We start from the raw sequence: 27,976 nt of genomic DNA on the forward strand, positions 1-27,976 counted from the left end.
CATATGCAAAAGTAAGTTCACATTAAATAGTAAATATTTTTTTTAATGACAAGAATAGGATGCGGAAAGGATAACAGGTAATTCTTTCATTTAATACATTTAATACTACATTGTATATATTGTATTATAATTAATTTTTTAAATTAATTTAAGATCCTTTATATTAGCCAATGTGAGTAGAAATATGTAACTTACAAAATGAGTATAAAAAATATATATATATTTAAGGCTTATTTATAACAATTAAGGCATTTAGTTTGTTCTTCGTAATCATATCTGCAAAAGAAAAAAAAAAAAAAAATAAAGAAAAATGAAATCCTCCAAATATTTATATATATTCCAAGATTAAGCTAACTTACGTAGGCAGTGAACAGTCCTGACAAAATAGTTCTGAGCAACTAATACACTCAAAGAGACAAGAATTACATAAAATTTGATCACAATAGGAACATTTGCTGAACATGCTTTGATCTATCACTCGACTGCATTCACAAAGATCATACTTTGGTCGAATATCCTTACAGGATATAAAGGAAAAGAGAAAGGTGTTAATTTTACCATATTTTAAAATCTCTATATATATATACAGGTTGGATTATATTGGATTAATGATAAATGTTTGTAATATCGATAATAACAATAAATTTATGATAGATAGATTTTACTACTGTTAATAAGTGTAAATAACTTACCTTTATAGCTTTATCCGCTCCTAATAATTCTAGTTTACTATTCAACACCATTTGTTTTGAGATACGTTCATTTTTGGATTTGCACGAAGGAGTTTTCGATGATGGTACATCGAGAGAATTCAATTCCATAGAAGTACTTAATCTTCGCGACAGTACTTTTACACCTTCTTTCAATAAATCCATTGTTTTATCTATATGAAATAGAATAAACAGAGTATATATTATTATAACATCTGTTGATATTCGTATATTATAACCTCCGTACCATAAACATTCTTCATTCGTTCCTCTTGACAAACGCCGTTATCTATTTGCTTCTGGCCTACGTGTATTTTTAATTGGGGTAGTAAATTATCTTCAAAAGGACATGGACGTTTCGGCATTCTTTAACTTAATTTAACTTAATTAACAACAGTTCGATAAACAAATGCAGATTAAAATTTTCATAATATTGTACCACGGAAAAGTTGACTCGATAGAGCAACCAACCATATAGCTCATACAGAAGTTTATGTATATGTAGTCGTGTAGTTTGATGTAGTGTTGCAATCTTTCCACTTTTCTACCTTATGCTTAAATTACAAATTCAAAACAAAAACAAAGTTAAATACATTTGTCGTTGGATTATGAAGTTTTTAATATGAAATTACTTGTAATTATTTAAGTTGTTTTTATAGTTGTTTTCATAACGTAAAGAATTTTCTTATACATGTAAGTTAATAGGAGATTACTATGTACATAGATCTCTTAACAAGTATAATGTGTATGTATAAAAAATAAATACATATTTAATCATCAGAGTTGAACTGTTCGTTATATTATGTTGCATATATGAAGTGTATAGAGGTGATATTTATATTATAATTTAGGAATTAAGTTTACAACGGAATTAGTAATATTTGTTTATTAGTAATGTTGCATTATTATTACTTTTATACATATTTGATATTGGCCATCAACAAATATGTTACAATTTTTATCTCCCCACATTCTCGTGTTTATTCGTTTGCTTGAAAACTAACGATATTATTTTATAATAATACATAATAATCCATAGTCATTGCGTGACAAGTACCAGTAGTATTCGTTAGTACAATAACTGTACACTGTATTTGTAGTTTGCTTCACAAGTAAACTATAGAAAAAGTAATTGAATAATCGAATGAATTGTTATTCGATAAAGTGAAATAAAATAAAACAATTGTGATATCAATGTTGGTTACATCTGGTGGTGTAATGATCGTTTTTTTTTTTTCTCCAAAACAAGGTGATATATACATACCCATTTAAGATCGACAAGAAAGAAACTATGTAATCGATTCGTGGGACCGTGAGACACTCGAATCACAATATGCGTACACCGTTGCCGTGGTTTCAGGAATTGAACGTTTAAAAAAAAAACTAGTTCTTCGTTATGCGGAACAAGGGTTTCAGGGCAGGATTGTTTTTTTTCTCTTCGTAAAAAAATAGTTTACTGCAAGTGCATCGAATTTAGCGCAAATCCCTAATCCCTCTGAACACGATCGTTCAAATTTTATGGAGTCAGTTTGCCGCTAAACGCGGGCATTTCAAACGTGGTTAATCGATTTCACGATCGATAATTGCATCAACTTGTAAAGCAACTCGAAGCCATATTCTTTTCTCGTGTTTCCGGCGTGGAAGTTTTCGAGTCTTCGAACACGTTTGTGTCTTTTTTCATAAAGTTGTACTTTTTCAAAATTTCGAACGATTTTATTTTATCACATACTCAAAATTGTCAATATATTTCATCGGTGTTTCCTGTATCGTTGGAACCGGCCTAAAGTTCCATTGTTTGTATATTTCCTGCGACCGTTTGTGTGACGCGGTCATTGATTAATTCCGTGATGCAAATTAACAACTCTCAAATCGATGTAACCACTTTTTGTTAGGAGTGCTCTTTATTTGCAAAATAAGCGACAAGTATTTTGTAACTTCGTCGTAATCGGCTGCATATGGTGAGTACCTATGTATGTATGTATGTATGTATATCATTGTTGTACTCATGCATCGATTAGATAGATCGTCGTTCCGTTTTTTGAAATTTCTTTTGTGAAAACCGACCAAAAGTTTAATACTCAAACATATTTGCACCTGCTCTAACGCTCTATTAGAAATGAACAAATTTCGAGCTTTCATCTTGAAATAATAGCATAGCAAGGTAATGCTATTGTTAAAGTTACGAACCTCAGTTACTTTTTATGTTATTCGGTACACATCGAATAATCGAATGTATAATCGAAGCCTGTCTATCGAATTGTTTCTATCGTGTGAATATAGCGTTGTACGATCGGTTCCCACTAAAATTTCGACGGAAGTTTAAATTCACGCAGGCAAGTCAAGCGAAATGGTTTACAATAAGGAATACTTTTCAGAAAACACATCTTCGGACTCACAGCCGTTATTGTCAGTTGTCATGGACGTTACTAAATACTCGGTACATACAACGCGTAATTGGCAAATCGAATCGCTGTACCTCTGGGATCCTCTAAATAGAATATTGATTATGTATCTTTGATATGAACTGTTTCACACGAAATTCGCAGGTAACAATCGTTTTGTTTCGATACGCGCATAACAATCGATAATAAACGTGCTATTTCATTTTTGTAACTTTATACAAAATCTTATCGTAACAAACGTCGGAAGTTACTCAGTTATCTAATCGGTATTCGATAAATTGAAATTAGGAATTCATTAGTTCGAAACGTCAAAATTTTTATTCAAACGATCATTTACGGATGTCCGTTATTCGAGAATTTTAAATTTCTAGACAATTTGAACTGTGAATAACGTTTGAAAGCGCCCGTAACTTATCACTACCACCCACTTCGTACGTCAATATGATTTTCTTTATCGTTTAACAGATTAGTATACTGCTACAATAGTGAAAGACTTCACACGAAATACATATAATCGATACTCACAATAGAAATCGAAGCTCGTTTGCACGAGATACGACTCGTGGATCCCTCGTGTACGACATTTCGATTTTGAAACTTTTTATCGTTGAGATATGCCTGTATTAAAGGTGTGTCGTGAGATTGCTAAATCAATCGTGAAAGCAATATCTTCGTTGCTACGGCTATGAATATGGATAATTCAGCACTAAAGGTTTCCCTATTGAAAAGGCGTTTTGATTTTATCTTTCTTTTTAGTAGCAACGATCGCATAGTAATCTTGGTCGATAATTTTCCGACAGCCCTGAGCAACGTTATATCGCGTTCGTACCATTTTTTATCCGTTCCTACGACGTAACGATATCTTCGTCAGTTGTTTTCGTCGAATCGGCTGTATAAGAAAATTATCGTTCGTCCCTTTGCACTTTGCGTCAATTTTAACGTAACGCGCTATCGCGTCAAACTTTCTATCAAATATACTTTTCCCATTTTTTAAATTAAAATACGCAATGGCGTAGCCATATTTATAAAAGTACCAGGGCCATCTAGCGTCGTACAAAATAACAATGATTATTTAGAAGAATAATACCGGTACAAGTGCAAAGGGTAGAAAGTTGTTGCCAACCATAGGAAGAAAATTAAACGTGTGTTGCGTGTTAAAGTGAAAAGCGTTGAAATACTAAAAATCGGTGCACGGTGGCGTCTACGCGTAAACGGTGAAGAAGTCGGTAACCCAGCGAACAGTATAGCGTGAAAAGAAGCGTCTCCGGGTGTGTTTCTAGTCGATTTTGCTTACAATACAGCGATCAACACAGTGGAACTACAGATTCACGCCTTTACTAAACTTTACTAACTAGTCGGACTTTGTTGGTCGCGGCGTTAATTCGCGACCGTGCAAGATCGAATTGGCCGAAGGTGCGCCGACCTACCGTGCCAGGCAACGCTTCTATCTTAGGACAATGCTCCCTTTCCTCTTTCCCGCTTCTGCCTCTTTACGAGTTTACCGTTCGTTTCGAAATTTCACGCTTCTCCCTCTATAGATGGAACCGTTCGGGACGAATCATTGAAGGCTTCCTCGGTGTGAACCCAGTCATTCGCATTTGAACGATGAAAATTTGACGCATTGCCAACATATTCTCTTTTTTTTTGCGACCGGTTACGATCAATGAAACCTAAACGAAGAGACAATCTGTGAGAACGATAGAGCATGATTCGTGATATATGAAAAAAGAGGCGACGGTTCGATAATATTTGGCATTCGTTCTGCGGGAGGAATCGAGTTACGGTGTCGCGTTAGTGATAGATGGTTTCGCTTGGAAACGCGTCAGTAAGTAAATCCGAAGGTGAATTCGAAGACGAAGCTGGTAATGATAGGGGAACGAAGTGTTTCGTTCTAGTCGATAAGCTAATTGGAGCGGTTGGCGAGCTCGAGAGGTTGGCAGAGGTTTCAGTTTCGTGCAGAGAGTAACGGAACGACGTTACCGACGTTCCCGTGCGGCAATCAGCCTCGTTCCAGCGGAAAGAATCTGATTTATGCGTCAAAGCGAACATTGTTCGTGAACGGAATCGTTGATGGTCAACGTACGTGGGCAACCTTCGAGCTTCGTTCTTCGTTTTATCTCTCTTGCTCATCTATCCGTTGTGCACCACATCACGCCCGTACAGAGATTCGTAAATACACACGATAATTATACGAATGTGTCAGAAGCACGATAATAATCGATTAGTTTTAAATCTCGAGCGACGAGAGAGAATATCTTACAATAGGTAATGCGTTCATCTAGGCGCTACGATGCGTGCATCGCAGCAACCTTCCTACCGTAGTGACCACTCGCTCGACAAATCCAACGTAAACAGTGGATAGAATGTTTTCAATGATATTTTCTTTATTATTATCGATCGTTTATTTTTCATTATTTCTTACGTAACTTTATATCTCCGAATAAGTACAGCGAAAGTGATCGGATCGGTTCACGAGGCTGAAAGAAGCTACGAACGCGAGTTAGTCGTCTCTTCCTTTTTTTCTTTTTTTTTTTTTTTCTTTTTATTCAAAAAAGAAGCAAGTAACACGAGGATGATTCTTGTTCGTACGGGTTTCTATGAAAAAAACAAATTGGTTGACTGGATTTCCGTACGATCTGACAACGGTATTTCAATGATACAACGCTATAATCCGTTTAATCGGATTCCTTAAACAAGGCTGCCACGATGCAGGTTCGAAAGCATAGCGCGCCCGTGTGTATATAACAAAACGTCAACAAGTAAACGTGCGATAAATCAATCGATTGCAAATCGCCTTATAAATTGTATAAAAATCTCTATTTGCCTAGCTTAATGCCTTAAGGATACGGTATTGGGAATTTGTATAATTCCTAGAGATTTATGTCCAGTCGAAGAGACGCTGTTGCATTTATTATTTCTGCTCGGCAATCTCGTCTCTATACACCAGGAAAAGCACGCATGCCCTCTGTGCGCTCAGCGACAAGCACGGTGAATCTCATTCAGACTTCTTCTTCCATCAAACGAGTCGGCAGACTTTTGCAAATACATCCGAACAGTAGTATCCTATACGTACGTATATAACGGAAAGTGGATTTTGGTATTCAAAGTATATGTGATAAAGGTAGATACGCGAACGATTTACGGTTGTGTATTTCGGGAAACGAATAAAACAGAGGTAAGAGAACGGTAAAAGAAAGTAGACAGAACGACGACGATCGATGATAATCCTGATCGTTTACGAGATTACACGTTAGAACGATTCGAGTATTATTTAAACAGAGATGATCGAAAAGGTGTAGAGATTCGATAAACGAAAGGAGTAGAAACGTACATGAGAGAAGGATGGCAAAACGAGAAGCGTTTTTATCGGATCGAGACAGGTGATCGAAAGGAATCGCCGCGCGTCGGCACAGAGTCACGTGAGGCAAAAGCGAATCGAAAAATAAATCGGAGACACATGAGGGATAGCGAGTATTATTAATTGTCCGTCGTGCGATACGCGTGACAAGTGAGGCAAGCGCGTGCGCCACACGGCACGCCCAATTGCAAAGAAAAAGCAGCAGACAGAAAATGATGCCGAGCTATTTCATGCTCGACACCTAATCCATTCACTCGAGTATTCACCGAAGTACTTTAGTATTTTTCTCCATTCTTAAATTCGCACGATATAAAATCCTAGCTTAGTATGGCCGGTAATTTGTTTCTCCTTGTTTCCTCGTCTCCCTCCCTCTCACACTCCCTGCCTCGCATCTTTCTCTCTTTCCCATTCCCGTAATCATCCTACGAGTTTTCCCCCTTTCTTTAGTTACGTCTATGTTACTTACGTCTTACGAATGGTTTTACATTAATCCGCAATTAGTAAATAGATAACCGCAAGCTTACGTCTAAGTTGAATTTACGAATTAGTGGTGTGTGTTATGTTGTATGACGCATAAAATATCAACGAGTCGCTTCAGCTATTCAACAGCAATCTCTCCTCGCTCACGCATAACACACTCGCACACATACACGCTCTCTTGCTTCCCCTCTCTTTCTCTCTTTATCGTTTTATTAGTTTACTTGCGATTTCGCGTATTGCAAAGCCCGTTTTATTTCCTCGACACGCAACAAACGATCCGTCGTTCACGCTCGTACGCATTCTTCCTCCCTGTTTCTTTGCTGCTTCCAATTCTCCGTGTGAATCAGAAGCATAGAAGGTGCCGTACGTCAAACGATTACAGCATCCTTTTTTATTTTCTATCTGCAAGCTTCTTAATGGAATGTTGTGGTACAAATAGGGGAATCGGTAAGAACGAGTAATCTAATCGCCTATCAATTAAACCAGGCTTACGTCCGACTATTTTTCGCTTTTCTGTTGTTACGACGCTCTTTGTTCGTCCATCTTGCCATCGTCGAAACCGGGTGTCATACCTCGAGAAGAAAACCCGAAACGTTTCCTTTTGTTGCAGTCGATTTTCACGAGGGAAAAACGCAGCGATGATACGAAGAGAAAATAATTCGAATCTCTTACGAGCAAACGTTACCCTATAGTTTTGATCTGCGTCCCGTTATATAACAAAACATCGTTGCGTCGTCCATAGGATCGCAACGAATTTTTACCTAGTGAAGACTACGACTACGTCGTTTTTCTTGGCAAAAAGAATTTCTCCGTTTTCGAAGCGTTGGTCGGAACAACGATCCGCATACTCCTTTCTCTCGATATAATTCGTACGTAGCTGTTTATGTAGGAACGAGTCGTCGTACGCCGTACAATGTACAATTTAAATATCTAAAGCAAGAGAGCTATCGGGGATCGTTAAGTGCTTCGACATTGCAATATTTTTGATTCGAGCGAACATCTAAGGTTCGAATTCTCTTGCCTATGTCTATCTAATCGCGAAAACTTTAATATCACTAACGCCACGTCTCGACTCGTCTGCCGTTAAGATTTATCGATCGAGCGTTACTAGAATGGCAAACTTTCACGGGATCCATCTCCGATTGCTGCGCCGTGTATCGACCGACGATCGAATTACGGAAACTGAAAACCATTCCCTCCTTTCCGACGACACTTGCAACGCTTCTTTCGTTGTCGAGTACTACTACTACGACCGTCTCGAACGTGTCTTGCTCCTCGTCGAAAATTACGTTACAACATACTCTGGCTAATCTCCCGTCCGATCGATTTTAACGCACGGAGCGTTGTGGTTCGCGAACGCGCAGCTTTTTTCCTCGAAACATTTAACAAAAATATAAACGCTAGGCGATTTTGCACGGTTCGGTATGACCGTTTAACATTCTAGAGTCGATCCGGTTGTAACCACGTGGGTCGCGTCGACCACAGGGCTACACACGTTCGGTTCGTCGAGACTTCTACGTTCGGCAGGATTCGACTTTGGTTACGTCTATTAGCGAGCCTTCGATTAAAAACGGTGCTCTTCTTTTCTTTCTATAATCACGTTCACGATGCATTCGTCGTTCCACTAAAAAGCCAGGATTATTTTCGAGATATGTTTCTGTGTATTGAGAAAAACGTGTACGATATTTAATTATAACATTTTTTTTCTTTTCTTCTGAAATCGCTTATCTCTATTAGTCTATGGTTAGAAACGCTAGATTTCATCTTGCTGCGTTCACTCGTCCTTTCTCTTTCCCCCCGTTCCTCATTTTCGTCTTCTATTTTCGCATAAGTAGCAGACAAGAAGCCGTACGCGTTGCAACGCGTCGCTCGTAAGTGAAATCTACTTATACATATATGTACGTGTGTGTGTGTATTTATATATATATATATATATATAAATTGTTGATATTTATATATATATGTATATTTATTTATTTATTCATTTATTTATATATTTATATTCGTATTTATATATTTATATATTAGTCTTTTTGAAATGTTTTCTCGTGCGTGCAAAAAATAAATCTCTCGACGCGATCGTTGCGTCGCGAGTGAATTTTCTTCTTTTCTTTCTCCCTTAACGCGTTTCTTTTTCCTACTTTCCCCGCTGATCCTCCGTTTCTCTTTTTCTCTCTACTACGCGCGTCCCGTAAAAGTTATAGAAACATCGCGAGACAATTTCAGCGACTCGTTCGTAAAGTTTCCTGGTTCGCGATCGTGTACCGAGAAATAGGAGCTGGCTGTAACAGCGAGTCGCTGATAAGACGATCGAGGATTCAAAAATTCGAGATTCGAAATTGTCAGCATGCGAAACGATGCGCGATCGAAAACGTGGCTTGTCCACCGTTCGTGAAAATTTCACGAGAACGAAGATGGAAAATGCCGACGAACGTCAGAATCTTCGTGTTTTTCGTCTTTTTCTCCGCGCAAAAATACGCCTATCAGTTTACACTAGATTCTTCGAAGCACTAAACAAATTAGAAAGTATCGTCTTTATCGCGCAATGTAAAAATAGCGTTAATGTGAAACGTCGACCGAACAAACGTCTCTTCTCCAGAGTTTCCATTTTCCCAGTTAACTCGAGAGGTTTCGTTTCACAAAACTTTAATATTTACTCCCATTAGTGGAACATTAGTTGCATTACTTTATATTTGATTAAGGCGGCTTGGAATCAATATTAGGGTATTTTTGCGTATAAGGCATATATCCGACTCTTTGTTGTTTCTGATAAAACATCGATTGCCTGAAGCGAGTAAGAAAGACTCGGTGTCCGCGAATTCACGAGCAGTTGATCCGTTAGATTGCTCAAGAAAAACTATCGACTATTTGAAACAAAGGAAGAAAGAGAATAGCTCATACTTATGGCGAGAAGCGCGTAGAACGTTTGGGCGAAAGTTTCAAAACTCGACTTTCGGATAATCGACGTTGTATAATGTTTCGACTTGTTGAACAATAAAAAAATCGAATAGCTTCGTCGTATCTAATGGTCGACGCAATAGCGATATGCAACAAAGTCGTCTAATTAAAGAATCGCCTAAAGATGCAACTAATTAGCGTCTATGATGAACGCAACCGTCCCAACGATGTTTAAAAATCGGAAAAGCCGGAGGAGTTAACAGAAAATCGATTTCCATTGAGTTCGACGAAAGCTCGACTCGACGAGAAGTTTGTGTAACTTGAAACCTGTTCGTACGACAGTTAGGGAAATTAACGCGCGGTCGATTTTCGCTTAACTTCTCCAGCTTTTTCTTCGAAACAAACGAAAAGGTAAAACGAAATCGCTAATTGACGATACACAACAAGATATACGTACCGGTAAACCATTCTTACAACGGCACGATCCGACGTATACCGGTACGATGTCACTATTGCACTTCACTTTCAGGTAAAACCGTGCTACGATTTGACAAAACGATCACACGATCACACGATCACTATGCAAACGAAACATCAAAAGAGAAGGATTCGCGTTGCGGCACAAATTTCCTCCGTCGTTTTTCCCAGTCGAATATATTTTGTGCACGAGATGCGTCGCCGAACGATCCGAGAGTTGGACGTCGAGCATTTCCTTCGTATTTTTCATCCGAATCTGATTTACTCTGCTTTCACACGGATGTCTCGTTTCTCTGGTTTTCGTCTCTCAGACTATTGCCGAACTTTTCCTTAGGGATCGTCTCTCCTCGATCGCTTTCGATGCTTCGAATTTATCCGCTACAATCTCTCGTTCGTTTGCTCGCGACGTAAGGAAGTCGTGTCGAGGTATTTTTATTCGGTTTTTCGGTTAAATGTCGATCTTTCCTTTCGGATCGGTAATGCCTCCTTGAAGTCTATTCCGTCCTCGGCCGAAGCTTCGTCTTAGGATCGTTGCTGCCTCCCCGGCGTTGGATCGTTTCTTGATCGGAGATAGAGCGAGTTGCTCGTACGAGGGTCACCAGAATCTCTGGGCACTGTCCCACAAGTTCTTCAAGCTTGATCGAAACTCGAAACGGAAGTTCTGGTAGTATCACGCTATGTTATTGCCGCTCATCGTTGTTACGCATTTTTTCTCCGGCGTATTTTGACTCTCCGAATTACTACGCACCGCCTTTGTCGGACTTCCAGGAGTCGGCGTCGCGTCGCCTGGTAACGGGTTGTTGTTGTTCGTTGACGTGGAACTCCTGCGACCGTTCTCGCGGGTCGGCGATTTCACGTCAAACACGGAGGTGTCCGATTCGATGTCCGAGTCGATCTGCAAAAACAACATCGACGAATCAGCGTCGAACCGTAGTTTTCCATTCACCATTTTCCCAATATCAAGAGTTTCCCAACTCACTGATATTGTTATTGCGTGGGACTAGCTACGACTAATGCGTAATTGGCTACTATATGACTGACAATGACAGCGAAACGCGGTTACTTTTTAACGAGAGAAATCATTTCGTTTCGTCTAATGGTTTCTCTTGTAAATGGGTTTGCTACCGTGCCAGCGGCTATTTGGCTATTTGCATCTAACGTAGTTTTCGGTGCATAGCGCGAACAACGGACACGTTATTTCCTACGCGTGCCATATACTACGAGAAGGGACTACGAAGGTCGTGAATCGCACGAGCAGGAATTTGTCGATATCGATACGACGAGAACACCGAAAATCGGCTCGACGTTTAAAAATAAATCGAAGGCTATCACCTGTCGTAATTGCTTTCCACGAAGAATGATTTTTGCAAGATAAGGAAAAAATTATCGCGACAATGATGCGCGGGAGGAGGAAGATGACGATGCACTACCTTGTTGAAACAGACTACCTGTCTGGTAGCTGGGTGCGGGCTGAGAAATAACCGTTCGCTGGTGTCGCTACCGCAGCTGGAACTTTCGCTCATCTCCGTGGTAAATTTTCGAGATGCTCGCGGACTAGGCGGTGCCGCGCGACTTTGTCCTCCCAAATTTATTCCTACGCTTCTCGAGCAGACCTGCGACTGAATGTGCTCGCAGACCCTTCGAAATCTTCGGATGTTTCCTGAAAGATAAAATATCGAAATCGAGAGGCTGGAACGGGATTACCTCGTCGAGTAGACGCACGCTGTGTAAATCAAGCGGCGCGCGAACGAGCGACAAACCGTAAGAGAAAAGCCCGAGGGCACTGCGACTTGTGACTTGTAATTATACACGCGCGTATACGCCGACAAGACGGCAAAATTCCACTTGCCAAGGTAACATCGATCTAGTTGCGCTTGGACGATTGCCAAACGCCACCACCTTACCGATCTACCCTTGTCGGCGGTTTGTTTCCAAGGGTGCTCTCGTTCGTACCCTCGGTCGTTCTTTCCTATCGCCAACTCGATATTTCGCGAATTAACGTCGCGCGCGAAATTATTCGATTATCCAGGAGGCGAAAAAATGCGAAAGCTCTTTACTATCGGAAATGAAGAAGGTTGGCGGTGCGATGGAAAATCAGAGAATTCACTTACCGCTTAGCAGAGTAAAAGTAATAGCGAACAATGGTTCGTTCGGCTGTTTCGATATGGCGCTAATGTCCACTTGAAAACGGACTTGTCTTTGGAACATTGCCGGCGCCGTACTTCCCCTTTTGTATTCCACTTTGAAGGACATCGGCGAGCTTACGCTGTGAGACAACTCCGCTATCTGTTGAACGAAACTTGCCTTTAACGTTGGCCCGTATAAACAGCGTACACGAGCGTACGAAGTTTCGATGTAAACTTACCGATAAAAAGGCGTGAATCAGGTCGGCTTTGACGCTGGCTAGAGCCTTCCCTTTTACCAGAATGGTGAACGTTTCGTCCTTTTCCGTGGTCATCAGACTACCGAACCATGATTTCTTCGTAAGTTCCGGGGAGGAATCCGGCGTGAGATGTACCTTCGCGGAACAAAGCGAAGCAAGTTTAATTTCTATTCTTTGCTTTCTCCGCTTCGTTGAAAAAGCTGAGAAACCAAGAGAACCTACCTCCTCGGCGCTTGTGAGCAACTTGCGTCGATGAAATCGGGGACTACCAAGGAACGAGTTCTTGATGGTCGTCAATCTCGATCGCCAGTGATGAGCGCTAGATCCGGCGCCGGTATGCGGCGAGCCTGGCGGTGTAACGCCGACCGCCACTACTGCGAAACGGACTATTCTTTACCTGTACCATCGCGTATCCTTTGCGTTTAGAAGCAAACGCGAAGTTACGACGAGCGACCATGATCGTTGCCACGATAATAACAAATTATTTTGTCGAACAGAAGGTAAACGAATTTAGTAGAATATTACGTATACTTTTAATTGCGCGCGATAAACGCAGAATCGGATGTTTGCGTTGTACGCGAAAGAGCAAAACAACGCGTAGCATCGTCTGGAAGAAAGGATGCTTCTTCCGTGTTTCGGCCGATCACGGTATCGAAAAGAGGGAGAAAAGAAGAAGCGAGTGTGCCACACAGAGGCTCGTCGACGATGAATGCGCGCGTATCCAGTCTTTAATAATGATACGTCGTACGCGGCGTGTGCTCGTTATGCGGCGTAAGCACGGTCACTTGCATTTTTTAAAATCGTCCCAGCTATTAGCCCTTCCTGGCAAGATAAAACACGCGCACTCAGACAAGGCTTTCGCCATTTGCCCCGTACAAACACTCTGGACACCTGCGCCTCGTTTCAGCTACTTTTACCAAGTTTTACCAGGTTCCAGATCAAACGTTCTTCTCTAATTGGATGTGTATTTATGCCAATGACTCTGCTCTCCGATCGAAGTATCCTGTCGTCGAGTTTACGAGAAAGCAAACGTATTCCTATATACCGTCGTTGGTGGATCGCGTTTTTCAGCAGATACATCAGGTTGCTCCAAAAGTTTCTTTTTCTTTTTATAAGGAAATAATGGATGTGCAACATTTCTATTATTTTATTGAATTACGTATGATCCATTTTGTTCTATCAAGACGAAGATCACGACATTTGACAGATTAGTTTTCACGTTCGTATAAAGATGCATCGTTGTAAAAGACGCGTTTGTAAAAGAAAGACACTTTTCAGACGACCTAACGTATTTTGGTACGCTTCGTAACGTATAAATGCATCTTCGAGCTTTGAGCCAGCTAACTAGTTTTAGGAGGATTTACAGTCGATTAATTCGCGAAACACAATCTGCAGGGCACTTCGGAAGAACGGATTATTCATCGAAATAACGTAACCTGGCGGGGTGTATCGATTGTGTAGAAGGACATCGGATAGTTTCTTGTTGAGCGATCTAACGCTTGGTTAGATAACGCCATTAAAATCTCGACGTTATTTCTGCAAAGTGTTTCGTAAACTGCTATTAGATCCCCGAATCGATAATTTGACTTATCCATTGTTTCCGCGCGTCTTGCTCGATCAAATCCTCGTCGAGCAAGGGCACCAAAGACCCGTAGAATAATCGGGGTTTGCCTCGAAGAAGAAATTCGATTATTAGCGTTTTCTAAGCAAACGATCATCCGTTTCTTCGCGTTCAACTATCGCGAATGACAACGAGGAGGTTCCTTTAGGCAAAGTCTCGTAAAACGACCCGATTGATTTTTATAACGCCGAGTAAAACCAGAAAGAGAAGAAGGGAGAAAATAACGTGGATGCTCACCCTGCTGGACGTCGTTTATTTCTATTCCCACGTTGGGTAGAACCGGAACGGGGGCCACGACAGGCGGTGTGCTGGTGTTTCCGTTGCCCGCTGCGGTCGTTACCGACGACAGTCGATGAGGACTCATCGTCTGGCCTAGATGCGAGGTCGGTGGTGCCCTGTGAGGACTTAGCAATCCTGCGACTGCGTTCGAGCCGTGCAACGGCGAATTACCTGGCGTCGATGCGTGCGAATGCGACGCGTGTGTATGGCATCCCGTACTTGGCGAACGACGCGCATGATGCCTAGTGCTGGAAAAAAAAAGAATGTTATGTCAGTCTAATTCGCGACAGGTTTGAGTACGTTTGAGACAAAGATCGTGACTAGGGATAGACGAGATGACAGAAGGATCGAGCGACCGCTAAAGGGTATTTGTTGCCAACAACGTTGGTATTAGACGGGATTATAGCGACAAGTGGTATTAGCGTCTGTCCTGATCCGCTCTTGAATGATCTCGCGCAAGCGTCTAGACTGTAGAGAACGATATTCGGGATATTTGGAAGCCGCGACTCGGACCAGATTGTGCGTTGTTTCGCGAGTTTGGCGTTCCATCGATTCGTTCACGGAATCGGTTCGTCGCAGGATGCTCGAGACACGGTTCTGATCGAACGAAAGCTAATCGTGCGAACGAAGCTCGCACGTGACACGTCGCGAGGGGAGAAAGCAAAGAGAACGGAAGAAAGGTACCTAAAGGGAATACACGTGAAATCGTACACGCGATGCATTCGCGTCGGGAGACCAATCGCGGTGGTCACGCGATCGTGAACTTCGACGAAGCCCGGAGATAGTAATTCGCGAAACGATCGAGCGTGTCGCCTAGCCTAGCAGCTTTTCACACAGTGCTCGATCCGATTCGTGATACGCGACAGGAACGATCGTTTTCTATTCTACTTACCTCGACTGCCTTCGAGGCGTTAAAGGAGAACCGTGACTAATTTCGCCGAGATTCAGAGCGGTGCTACCGTTTACTCGACACGTGTCCACTCGCTTTCTCGGTGGATCCGCTTCCAATTGTCCCGCGGATCCCCTCATGCCTCCTCTCATTACTTCCAGCTCGTCCTCGCACGCCGGTCTTCTCCGTTTTCTTTCCAACAGTAGAAAATAGATCACCTTCTCCGTGTTGTGGCTGCACCGAGAAAACCGTAGAACGTTAGAAACGACGGAAACTCTTCGGAGAATACGTACAGAAAAATGCGATTTAGATCCTTTAGCGATTGACAGCTTTTTATTTGCCGCTCAATAGGAAGATATCTCCTTTGATTTTTAGAGAAACGCGCGGCGATGGAATCAAGGAATCGAACGGGAGCAACTAATCCCGAGGCAAATTGCTAACTTTGTTTTTTCGTTCGTGCCACCACGCTTACTTCGGGCTGAGGAGTTCTTCAATCAGTTTGTCCCGTTCCTTGAAGCAACCTAAGCTCGCGATCGCTTGCAACACGTCCGGATCGATTGCCTCCACGGACGGAATAACGTGCGTCTGCACCACGTCCATCATCGACAGCTCTAATTCTAACTCGCCTTTGCCCGCCGCCGTCACCCACACGTGCCTGTTTATCTCCGCCAGCTGAGGAAATTCGAAATTAGGATCCGTTGCCTGCCGCACCATTTCTCTCCAATTTAGCCCGTTAAACGAAGGCACCGATTAGTCGGCTTGTTTTATGACAGTTGCATGATCGATGCAACCGATGGACCCTTCTTTCCACTTGGAATCGTTCTCGACCAATCGGACCAACCGTTCAACGGGCCAACAACGAGATATGAAAGCGAAACTAACTTACCGTTAGCCTCTTGTCCGGATCGACTTCGATCATCCCCCTCAGCAGATTCTGACACTCGGGCGGCACGAAGTGCGGTATGTAGAACACGCCTCGTTTCACTTTTTCTAATAATTTTCTTAAGTTGTCGTCGTCGAAGGGCAACGCACCTACCAGAAGCGCGTAAAGTATCACCCCGCACGACCAAACGTCTGCCTTCCTTCCGTCGTATTTCTCACCCTGCAAACGCGCAATTATTCCGTGTTTTTCCCCCCTTTTAATTAAATTCCCGACACACGGGAACTCGGCTAACGATAAAATAGTAGTAACTCGTCTCGATGATTTTCTCGGCGGGCGGCAAAAGGGAAACGCAAGAAAGCAGAAAGTGTATTTTAAAAGACCGTGATTACCGTTTCGTTATCAATCTTTTCCTCCTTTTCTACGGCTAACGACAAAATTATTAAAGTTAGGCAGGCGTAGCGAATATTCGCGCAGGCTAGAGACGAAACTTACTCGAATCACTTCCGGACAGGCGTAATGAGGAGAACCGCAGCTGGTTTCCAGCATGGAGCCGGCAGGTTGCAACGACGCCATTCCGAAATCCGCTATCTTGATATTATTCTTCTCGTCCAACAACAAATTTTCAGGCTTCAAGTCTCTGTGACTGAAAACGAGAAACCCAGCAACCCGGTTATATCGAGTGGTACGCTCCACGCGATACGAATTATTAAGTTGTCCGGAAAGTGTCTTTCTTTCGCAAACATGTTTTTTACAACAATGCACCTTCATATCAAACCAAGTTTGTGAAATGTCGCGGTGTTTATCTCAACAGAACAAAATCGATCGTAAGTAATTCGACAAACTAATATAAACCAGAAAACGTTGTGCGTCTGTTATTTCCTCATAAAACGAAAGATACTTTTCGGACAACGTAATTCTACAGCGTTAGGGAGGCTACAGACACGGGTCCTTCCAAGTAACTCGACTACAGTCGGTCGTGTCGACTAGTGGAGTAAATTTTTCCGTTCACGCACAGCGACTTACTAAAATTTCTAGCCGATGAAGCCGTCTGTGGCCGCCCTTACCCTAAATGGTGGCCCGGTTTAGGGTCACGTAATTTAAATGTCCGATCGATCGAAACTGATGTTACACGGTGTCCCTGCGAGAAATTAGGTCCGTTTCTAGATTTATTTGATCGTGGTAGATATCCCCGATGTTATCTAGAACTCGGGGGACCCTTCGCGTCTGAATAAAACTCTGTTATCGAGTCGTCGTTATATACGAAATTAATGGAGAGAAATTTCGCATCGTCCTTCGAACGATATGGTTTTTGCGCCGAACCAACTGACCGAGATTTCTTTGGATACGCTTTGGCGACAGATTTAGCAAGTGTTTTTCGGTTGCGTATTTCGACGAAATATCTCTCTTCGACCCGATTCTTTTCAAAGCAACGGTTTTTATATATTCGAATAGAAGGGAATTTCACATTACTCACCAAATACTATGACTATGACAAAAATCTAAAGCAGAAATGATTTGTCGAAAAAATCTCCTCGCTTCCTTCGGCGTTAGTCTACCCTTTTTCACTAAATAGTCGAAAAGCTCCCCGCCCGAAACGTGTTCCAGAACAAGATATCTGAAACGAACAAGCGCAATTTCAGTGCTGGTACACTCTGACTTTTCCGAGCGTGTATTCTCTTCTCTGCCACCGTGAGTAATAGGTCCCGTGAGTAAAACACTTTTGTCTAGTCTGTAGATTTTGCTGTTTTCCCACTCACTCACTCACTCTCTCTCTCTCTCTCTCTCTCATTCTCTGAGTTTGTCCGAGTCACCGAATACTCTTTTTTTCAAACAGCCGAATTAAAGTTCAACGACTTCCGAAGCTTGATGAAACTCGAGCGGGTCTCGGTTTTTCCTCGACTCGTTCAAAGCGGAAAAATTCGCGGAAAAATTCAGTCTCTTTCTGGGTACTCACAGATATTTCTTGTTCTCGTATACGTCAGAGAGGCCGAGCACGTGCGGATGGTCGATCAGTTTCATAATCGCGATCTCCCGTTCCACCTTCATCAGCACCGACTCTGACAATTTTTCCCTGTTGATGATCTTGATCGCCACCTTCTTGCCCAACACACAGTGGACCCCGAGTTTGACCAATCCTGTAGCAAACGTGTTCGCGATTAGCTGTTTCCTTAATTCGACCAATACGCTTTCGTCGACGATCGTTTTCGGAAGAAACTAAAACTTGAATTCTGTTTGGGATTCTGTTTCGGATGGCGCGACGCTGCGTCGCGTCGCGTCGCGTCGCTGCTTCGGAACGTCGTATCACTGCGAACGAAGTAGCCCGGCTCGAGTGGTACAGTCGTTTTTAGTCGGACAATCTCGCGAGAGAAAATCTGAAAAGCTGCTGAGTAGGGTCGCGGCAAGTAGAGCTCCTTGTGCAAAGAGTGGCTCGTTGTATTCAGCCTGGATCAGCGCGATCGTCCTTCTTTGTCCGTTTAGCCTTTTTTTTTTTTTCTTGCTCGACGAATCTTTTTGGAAGTGAAAAAAACGAATAGCTCCATGTTAGCCGTAAAAATCGTTTGTTCCGTTAGTCGCATCTACTTTGTTCGTTTTAGTCGCTGTCGAGCGCGGCTTTCTCTCGATCCGCGTTGTATCGCTAGGGCAAAAGGCAATTCATACCGGTGACGTTGTGTCGCCATTGAGTCTACCGCTCTTTTAAAGCTACGAGCAAGTTTGTAAAACGCGTTCCGCACGACAATAACCGTGGAAAAATGGATGAGACGTACGACGCGTGACGTATTTTTTTCGAGATTCGAGTCACTGTTCGAGAACCTTCTGCATGATCCTATGTGTGCACACTTTCTTACCTCGGTAAGCAAACAGAGAGGTTTCAGCCGAGTGGTTTCGAGTTGCTTCCATTTGCTAAATCGCGGAAAGTTTTCCAGCAAGGACTTTGCGCGAAGCCTTGCTTACGTTACGCGTCATAATTCGATTGGTAATTTCGCTAATTTCACACGCACGCCAGTCAAGCGCCTTTAACGCGAGAAACGCGATCACGAGATTGGAGATCATAGAGCAACGCAACGACTGTGATTCTTTGCTGGAAGTTGAATTACGGAGTTTAAGAGCGGCAGGGGGAAAAAGTAGTTAAAATCGCGACAAAGAAGAACGGAATAGGATACGCTTTTGTCGTTGTCAACTTTAATCGAAAACATACATTTTGTGCTTCGAGTAAATCGAATGACAAGTTTAAATTGGATCGCGAGCATTCTCCGTGCGGAAACGCGCAAACTTAAACGATTCGACGTATTTAGGGTAAATTCTGGAATATTTCCGTTCTGCCGCCAACGGACGATCGACTCGTGCTTATCGTTCCAAGCGTGCAACATCGTGTCGTGCCGCGCCACTGCTCTGTCATCGTGCAACGATAACGTCGTTGAAGCGGTTACTTTTCCTTCTACGATTGCAATTCTGCCGTCCTTTACTTCGCTGTTTCCTTGAGACCCTCTCGTCCAATTATTTCGCCACGATAAGTAGTCGACCGCGGGCGAAGGGTTGCAGGGTGAACAGCAATTTCGAATCGAATAATCGCGAAAGCTACGGCGAAGATGTAGACGACGAGACGTTTGGAGCGGAAATCTGGTCGGGTAGCTAAACGTTTGAAACGTTTCGACCACCGCAACCCTCCTCCAAATATCAAACGACAGCCCATGGACCGTTTTACGGGGCTCGTAATTAATTCGCGAATGCACCCTCGTTCGTGGAATTACTTTTCAGCCTAAAGACACCGATACAGATACTCGTCAGCAGAGTGAAGCACACGTTTTCCAACTTGATTTCCGTTCTTCGTTGTATCCGCGCGCGCTCCGCTAGTCAAAAGCGTTTACGAGCGTTCCACGATTACGCAGAGAGTCTGTCAGAAGGAGAGCGTGGTATTATTCGACTGCCGTTAACGTTAACGAATCGCTTCAACGTTTTAGAACGGAAGGCAACTTTGGCGTTAGCGAAATCGAATTGCGAATCAGCTATGATTTATTGGGAAATTATTGAGAAGTAGAATACGTGGAAACGAGCTGTTCGTACAGCCAAGAGTTACGGTTCTAGGGCGTAGGTATTTGCGACGACAAGGAAAACGAAAGATAGACGGAGAAAGAGAAAATATGATGGAACAGATAGGAGGGAATAACGCGGAAAGGAAGATTTATAGGACCGGCTAAATTGGCTTAAACCGTCTCCGAAGACCACAGCGACGCGATGTCTTTATCCGTTTAAAAGCAGCCGGCTGTAGACTCTTCCCTTCTTTTGTTCTTTAAGTAGAAGGGCGAAAAAAAGAAAAAAAAAAGAAAAAGAAAAGAAGGAAAACGATGCAAAGAACCGAAGCTCGTTGCGTCGGCGACGGCTTAGAAGAATCGAACGACCTTCGTCAATTAATTAATCGAATGGCCTTTCTGCGAGTCCGCTTTTACGATTTTCCTGCTGATTATAATTCCTCTTCCAATTTATCGAGCATTTCATAACGCTCCAGACGATTTTTCTTTATCCCTATTAAACACGACCTATCCTCGTTACGGCCACACATTCGACGCTAACGAATCGGAATTTTGTATCGAACCAGATGACGGAAAACTTGTTGACGATCAACGCGCTCCGATCAACCATCGTTTCGTGTCGCGTTTCGTTGTGAACGGACAACGGAAGAAGGTCGCCGGTACGTTCCGAACAGCGCGTTTAAGCGATCGCAACCGCGATCCACGTGTCGGTCAATCGGTTGAAAATTTGGCGAGGGACGTGGACTGGTCGCGCTCGCCAACAAATCGACGAGAATTGCATTAGCGCCGCTATAGGGCGTTAAAGTGCACTTTCCCTAACGACTTGCATCACGCACGATTTACCGACATCGATGCCAGCCATTTTCCCCCGTGGAAATCAATCTCTCCGAAATTTACATTTCGACCGTTTTGTAACGCAATTGGTGCCGTACCTACGACACGCAACTGTCGATAACTCGTCGCTGTTTCCTCGATATTCTTACGGTGCACGAATGCACGTTGCGTCGACGATAATTCGATAACGCGATGGCGATGGAAACACGTTCTATGTACGTATCGTCGATCTCTCGTTCTCCGATTTTTACGTTGCACTCGCGATAAAACGCGATAAAACGCCAGCGCGTTCTCATCTCAAGGTCGTTCTATTTTCTAGCCGCTTCATTATCGAGTGTCTAGCTGATGGAATATTTAAATATCGGTTAATAATTGCACTACGATATTTTAAATATAGTCCTCGCGTAGGCAAATACGCGCATACACGAAGCTAAGTACGTATAATCGGCCGTTTTATGGTATAGAGCAGAGAAGCCCTGTTCGTGCCGAGGATGCGTCGGGGTCGACGACGAGTCGATCCGAGCCTACATCTGTCAAGGTACTGTTCGCAACTAATTCGACGAATCTGTGTCAGACCATCCGTGTCGACTTTCCATGCTGGTAATCTTGTATCGCTGCTTATCGTCGAATTTTTTCTCGTTTCGATGCAACGAAAATTGCGAATCTAGCGTGGCGTCAAATCTGTAATCCGATCGAGAGAGTTGTTAATCAACGTCGATTCAAACTGAAGAACAAAACGCGCGGCGAGTTTTCCTTTCGATGGTTTAAAGGTATATGCGTAAACGAAATAAATAAAGCTAGGATATGCACGAGTGAAACACAAAGCGTCTACGAAGCGTCAAATATCGTCGCGAGATTCTCGAAACGAGAACGGAAGAATTTATTTTAAACGCGATCGTCGACGATTCGCTCGGCCGATGACCCACGACGCAACACGCAAATGTATTTACCGGTATCCCTTTTTCGTATTCGACAGGACCAGGTTCGCGTTCGCCAACCAAATCGAATTATATCTCGATATTTCACGGATTGCACGCTTCATCGAATTCTCTTGAATTCACCAACGCACGAACGTCCCCCGTGCGTCTGTCACGGCTTTATCGGCAAATTATTATCAACCCAGGCGTATATTAATTCCGAAAGACATCTTCGTTACTCCCCTTCTGCGAAATAACGCGTTCGATGAACGGGAATCCGCGAGGCGACGAACAAGAGCGCGATCCTTTGTTCGAGAACGAATTTGGCATTCGATAGAAGCTCCTCGTCAAATTTCTACTCTGTTCTTTTCGTCTTGGCATTATTCCGGCTTGTCGTTGTTGTTCGAATAGTTCAAGGTTTGCGCGTATAAGTACAACGCGTAGGTAAATTATCGCGTGGGACGCCTTTCGCGAGGAAGAAAGACAAGCGGATTCCGCAGTAGTCCAATTTTCCGGTTTACCTTGCTCCAACGCGACGTGACGTGGCTATTTGAAAATCGAAACGCGCGATCTCTCAAGGATATTTGGCAAGCAAATCAGGTTAAATCGTCCCTATGGGAAGCAGTTGGCTGCTTGGCAGATTTAATAACGTTCCTTTCTCATTTCCTCTTTGCGTGATAGGAATTCGCCTCTGCAATTCGTTTAATAGCAGCCAACACTTTGCAACTTTCAAAGAAGCACCGTTTGCTACAATTTTATAATTTTAACGACGTGATATTCGGTCATCCTCGCTCTTCTAATTCTCCGACGTCGATCCCGAAACAGACGCTTTTCCCGTGTGCTCTAATCGCGGAATAATTTTTATTTCCAACTGTTTGCTGTTCGAATTCCGTTTAATTCGGACCAATAAATCGACGAGAATGGCTGGCCCGATCGTGAAAAGAAGACGATGAAAGTTGACACGAGTACGAGGAAGAATTTGTTTTGCCGCATAACGTTCGATCGCATCGATTTGTCGCGTCACGCCCTGCGAGCTCTCGAACTCGTTCATCTTGGAGCGCGGTCTCTGGACTCGAAAGTTTCTTACACGACACGGGCTAACTATAACAATAACGACAACGGTAACCTTCGCTCGCGGGACGTCTTCATCGATTGTCGCGGTGTATCGCGTGCACGCGTACCCGTGCTTCCACCACAAACGAAAATTACGATTCGGTACGCGACTTGCAATTTCATTAGATTCCACTTTATTTCGTTTCTTGCGAAATCCCGTTCCTGGATACAGAATCCATCGGGATATCAGCACTGGAACTATCACGACAGTCAAAGCGACTGGTTTTACAGTTTTATTTAAAAATTTCTACTTCGTGTTACATTTTTCTCCCGCCATGAGGTAATGACTTTTGCCACGATAACTAAAGAAACGATACAACGAATTTTATTTTTCTTTTCTTTTTTAGTTTGTATTCAAAAGCAAAACAATTTTGTGGTTACTTATACCAATGCCAGTGAAAATGACTGGCACTTGTCAAAGTGTAAGAGGGTCCTCCAATCTGTTTACCGAACCTGAATCAACCAGTTGCCTCGTTTCGTACAACTTCCCACGCGTTTTTCAAATTTCTGCCGCGTATCGTTCAATACGACGCTGTCAATCATCAGGAAAGTTCCGGATCGATCACGATGCTAACGCTGCAGCTACCACACCAGTGAAAATGACTGGTTTTACAATTTTATAAACGTGCCAAGCCTTCGTTTAGGGATTATGGTCCCAGATCGGTTGATAATATCAAAAATGTACTACACAGCGTGGAATCTCTTTCGTAAGAGAGTAACAAATACATAAATGTACAAATATTCGATAGAATATTTTTCAAAGACCGGTAATTTTCGTAGAAATATGTAATTTTGGTAGAAATAGCTTCTAGCGTTAATTCGCAGCGTGGGAGTGTGCCGCGTCGCGTGATGTAAATTCCCGCGAAACAGAACGATTTTCTACTCGAACGAACTTTGTGCTCGTGCGTTTAGTTGGAATAGAAATCGTCGTTCGACGCGAAGTCGAGTCGAGTAGAGACAAAGTCGTAGCAAGAACAGAGTTTGAAGCGGGCTTTGATGACGCATGCTTCTTCATCGAAACCTGTTCCTCGTTGTCCTCTCGTCTGTTCGTTGCACGACGTAGCCGCAAAGAATCACGACGAACGGTAGCGTTTCTCGCGAAACCACTACCTTAGCTCCTTTGTAACTTCGTCATAAAACGTAATCGGCTTTAATCGGTAAAACACGCCAGCTCGCGTTTTCTCGAACTCTTGGCTTTAGTCTTCGTTCCGTACAGGACGATACAAGGTTTCCATAATCAAAATTACGCGAGAGAAGAGAAGACGACGTCCGTTTCAAAGCTGCACCTCCGTTTAACTCTGCAGCTACCGACGCGGAGTTTCGTATTGGGTCTCGTTCTCAATTCGGTTGATATGCTCTCCGTTTTTGTAGCATTTTCGTACGTGATTCTCTAGCCGCGTAATCCAATATTTTCAATTCTAGCAATGACTTTCTTGAAAAAATATACAGAAATAGAGGTCGACATCGTTTTACGTTATTTCTCGATAAATCACGAATAGGAATAAATCGCACAGTTGTAACATAGTCTCGCTTGAAGCGAATACAGCGATTTTTACGTATGCCACTTTGGCAAATATCGCATTGAGTCAGGATAAACTCGTCGCGGTCGTCCGAGGGTTAATCGGTCAACCTGATTACTGTGTAGCACGACGATTGTTTCAACGATTGTCTCGACGGGCTTTTGTTTACGCGGCCGAGTTCACAGAAACAGTCACCGGCTCGTAGCACGGAAAACTGTATACGCGGCGAGTGAAAAGCGTATTCTTCTTCCTCAGGGAGGAAGAGAGAATTCGTTTTTTCGCGATTCTGGTCGCTTTGGGGGTAACGCAACGCGTTAAAAGACGCCACGTTAAAAGCGCTCGTGGCAAGAGGTCCGTCCAAGAGGTGGGGTAGCTCCATCCTCTTCTCTCTTTCCGATTCAGAATCGTTCTTTAACCGCGTAACGAAATTCGTTTCCTATGCAACCCGGTTATATTTTCCACGGAACGCGATTATGCCGCTGGATACTCGAGAGTGTGCGAAACCAGAGGCAAGTCCGTGGACGATCGAACGACGCGTAACAAGCAGCCCCGAAGATCCTTTCTCCTTCGAATCGATCGATGTACCGATCGAAAAGGAAAGCTACGAGATCGTCAATGGAAGTCACGTAATCAGCCGGTAAATTATCGTTTCGTGAAAAGTTAATAGCGCGCTAGCTATATTTCGTAACGTAAATAGAACGAGAGGGGTCGTACGAATTTCGTCGAAGGCTCGATGCGACTGCGTGCTCTGATATCTCGCGTGACCGACGTTGCATCACGTTGGGGGTGATACAACAATGTGCAAACCGAAACACGCATTGGGCTCTATTTATACCGCAGCCATGCGGTTTACTAAAGTAACAACCTATAGATTCCGACATAACGGTTGATTCGAATTTATTCGTCCAACGATTCTATCTCGTTCCAAGACGAGTAGCTTGAGAGGAAAAGTGGTTCGTCTCGTCTCGAGACTTTGTTCTTCCCGTAAACTCGTCGATGCAGATCGTTGGCGTCAACGATCGAAAAGAGTCTCGATCGGACGAGCGTGGAAGCTTCGGAAACAACGTATCGTACGAGTCGTGAGATCTTTGAGGTAGAAAATGCACGAGGGATCCGCTGCACTTACCTGTCTGGCCCTTTCCCAAGGTCTTCTCCAGTCGATAAGGACCAACGTACTGATGGGTCTCCTGGGTGTTGGACCCGACGGGGCTCTCCTTGCCCTGCATCGTCGAGCCACCTTCCTCCTGGTCCGCCAGGTTGGCTAGATTATTCTAGAAACCCTGGCTTGCCGGTAACGAACCTCCTGCAAACTTCCTTTTACCACCCACCCAGCCAGCGTACCGGCCTTTTCCGCTCCTTTCTTTCCCTCTTTCGCTTCCTCCTTTCGCACCGTTCCTCCTTTCTTCGCTAGACTCTCCTTCCGTTTTTCTTCCTACGATTGGTCCTCTCTGTTTCGTCCTCGCAGGATCACTCCGTGACGGAGCGGTGTTTCGTATCCGCGATAATCCACGGCATGGCGATCGGCGAGTAGACGACGATCGCTGGCAGATCGTTCTGCCGGATCGTCGAAGGGAGATAGCCCCGTTCCTTTCGACGACGAGCGAGAGGACACGGGTGGCGACGGCCACGACGAATCGAAAAATCGACGAACCGAACGATCACCCGAAAACTTGTCCACCACTCGGCTCTGACACATGTACACGCACTGTCACTCGCGCGACCGGCCTTTCATCTTGCGCGGCTGCCTCTTGCGGATCCTTTTCATGGTGGTTGGCCGATTCGCGTTCACCGAACGGGGGCAAATGAGGAAACGGGGAACTCGTACGAGTCCGGAATCGGTTGGATCACGAGGTGGCACGAGCACGGGCCACGGCCGCGGTTCTAGTAACATGGGGTGGGCTCACGTGAACGGCTCACGGTCGCTCCATCACCGGCGGCTCCGTCGGAAACCGAGTCGCTCCTCGACGGAGCCGCGTTCGGCGCCATTGCGACGTAACCGACGCACTCCGACTTACGGTTTGACCGTTCGCGAGTCACCGCGACGATCCGCTGTCTCGGTTCGCGAAACGCCCGCCGTGTACCCTCTTCTACCTACGACGATGCTTTCTCGCCTTTCGCCGCTCGCTCGCAACCACCGAACGTTCGCTCCGCACCAATCGAAACGATTTTCCTTTTTCCGATCGTTTTCCACCTTCGGATCGCCCTTTTCGAATCCACGTCCAGCTAACACGGGAGGAGACTACGAAGCTCACCGACTGTCCCTTTACTCCCCCAGTACCTCCACCCTACGCGGACTCATGCACCACCACCACCACCATCGTTACCATCACCGTCACTGCCACCGATATTTCACTAGATTCGCTAGAAACTTGTCCGAGAACCGGATCGATTCGAACGAAACATCCGCCAGGCTTGGATTTTCTTTTCGTTTCGACGGATAGTCGATTTATCCAGCCGTGTATGGTCAACGATTTGGCCCCTGTCGTTCGCGGATGACGGAGCTGACGACGAACCGCGGCGCTCCTAGTTCGATTACGTGTTACACGGGCACCAACAGAGGGGGTAAGTTGCGCGCGCACTTCCAAACTCGTCGCCACCCCTGCGGCCACCCCTTCCTTCGCTCTGGCTGAATCGGTGGTGCGTAGCGACCGCTTCGAGTCTCTTCGAAACTGCCCCGTCCGATGAACAAATCGTTTCGGATACGTTCTCGTTCCAACTTGTCTCTCCGATTCCACTTTCGATTCGAATCGAGCAGGCGACGTTCACCGAGCGTCGACATCGTCGATACTCTTCGAGCGAATTCTCGCGCTTTCGTTTCCTCGATTTCACACGCCGCTTCCACGATAAACGACGCGCCAAGGCAAACTCGAATCACGCCAACCAAATATGTTTTTGCGATGAGCTTAGAGGATTATTTCAGGACACGTAGTTGCTTCTTACAGAGAACGATCGGAGCCATCGCTGAAAGCGAGGGAGTCGGAGCTAGGGAGACTTTGATTCTCTCGGTTTAACGTGCACGGTGGGGCATGGCTCGGTGTGTTCTCGTCGGTACCAGGGTAACTACTCGTGGTTTGTGTCCGAGGTAAGAAACAAACGAGATTTTCGATCGATCTCGCGTCCTTCGACCGGTAATCGTTGCATCCACGTTTTCCTTTTGAAAGACGTGCGATTTGCAGCGCGCGAC

General features: G+C 44.1%; 2 protein-coding genes across 6 annotated transcripts; both read right to left on the reverse strand.

Moving 5' to 3' along the window:
* Nucleotides 1–22: 22 nt before the first annotated feature.
* On the reverse strand, nt 23–1,208 carry LOC139995823 (uncharacterized). The gene is made up of 4 exons (XM_072019662.1): nt 958–1,208; nt 693–883; nt 360–517; nt 23–276 (listed from the first exon to the last, which is right to left on the reverse strand). The coding sequence occupies exons 1-4, from the start codon at nt 1,073–1,075 to the stop codon at nt 231–233; spliced, it is 513 nt and encodes a 170-aa protein (XP_071875763.1). The 5' UTR covers nt 1,076–1,208; the 3' UTR covers nt 23–230.
* Nucleotides 1,209–1,581: 373 nt separating this feature from the next.
* On the reverse strand, nt 1,582–27,562 carry Sff (BRSK family serine/threonine-protein kinase sugar-free frosting). Of its 5 annotated transcripts, none has more exons than XR_011802075.1 (14): nt 25,919–27,562; nt 18,335–18,515; nt 17,855–17,995; nt 16,873–17,023; nt 16,384–16,599; nt 15,970–16,169; nt 15,501–15,731; nt 14,567–14,856; nt 12,931–13,082; nt 12,691–12,843; nt 12,437–12,611; nt 11,756–11,985; nt 10,306–11,220; nt 1,582–4,782 (listed from the first exon to the last, which is right to left on the reverse strand). XR_011802075.1 is itself a non-coding variant. In XM_072019675.1 (13 exons), the coding sequence occupies exons 1-13, from the start codon at nt 26,016–26,018 to the stop codon at nt 10,996–10,998; spliced, it is 2,445 nt and encodes an 814-aa protein (XP_071875776.1). In that variant the 5' UTR covers nt 26,019–27,562; the 3' UTR covers nt 1,582–10,995. The 5 variants fall into 5 exon arrangements, 3 of the variants coding, with proteins under 3 accessions (XP_071875776.1, XP_071875777.1, XP_071875778.1); XR_011802074.1 differs by having other exon boundaries at nt 5,196–11,220; XM_072019675.1 differs by having other exon boundaries at nt 1,582–11,220.
* Nucleotides 27,563–27,976: the final 414 nt, after the last annotated feature.

The sequence above is a fragment of the Bombus fervidus genome, chromosome 16 (assembly GCF_041682495.2).
Source record: "Bombus fervidus isolate BK054 chromosome 16, iyBomFerv1, whole genome shotgun sequence".
Lineage (NCBI taxonomy): Eukaryota > Metazoa > Arthropoda > Insecta > Hymenoptera > Apidae > Bombus > Bombus fervidus.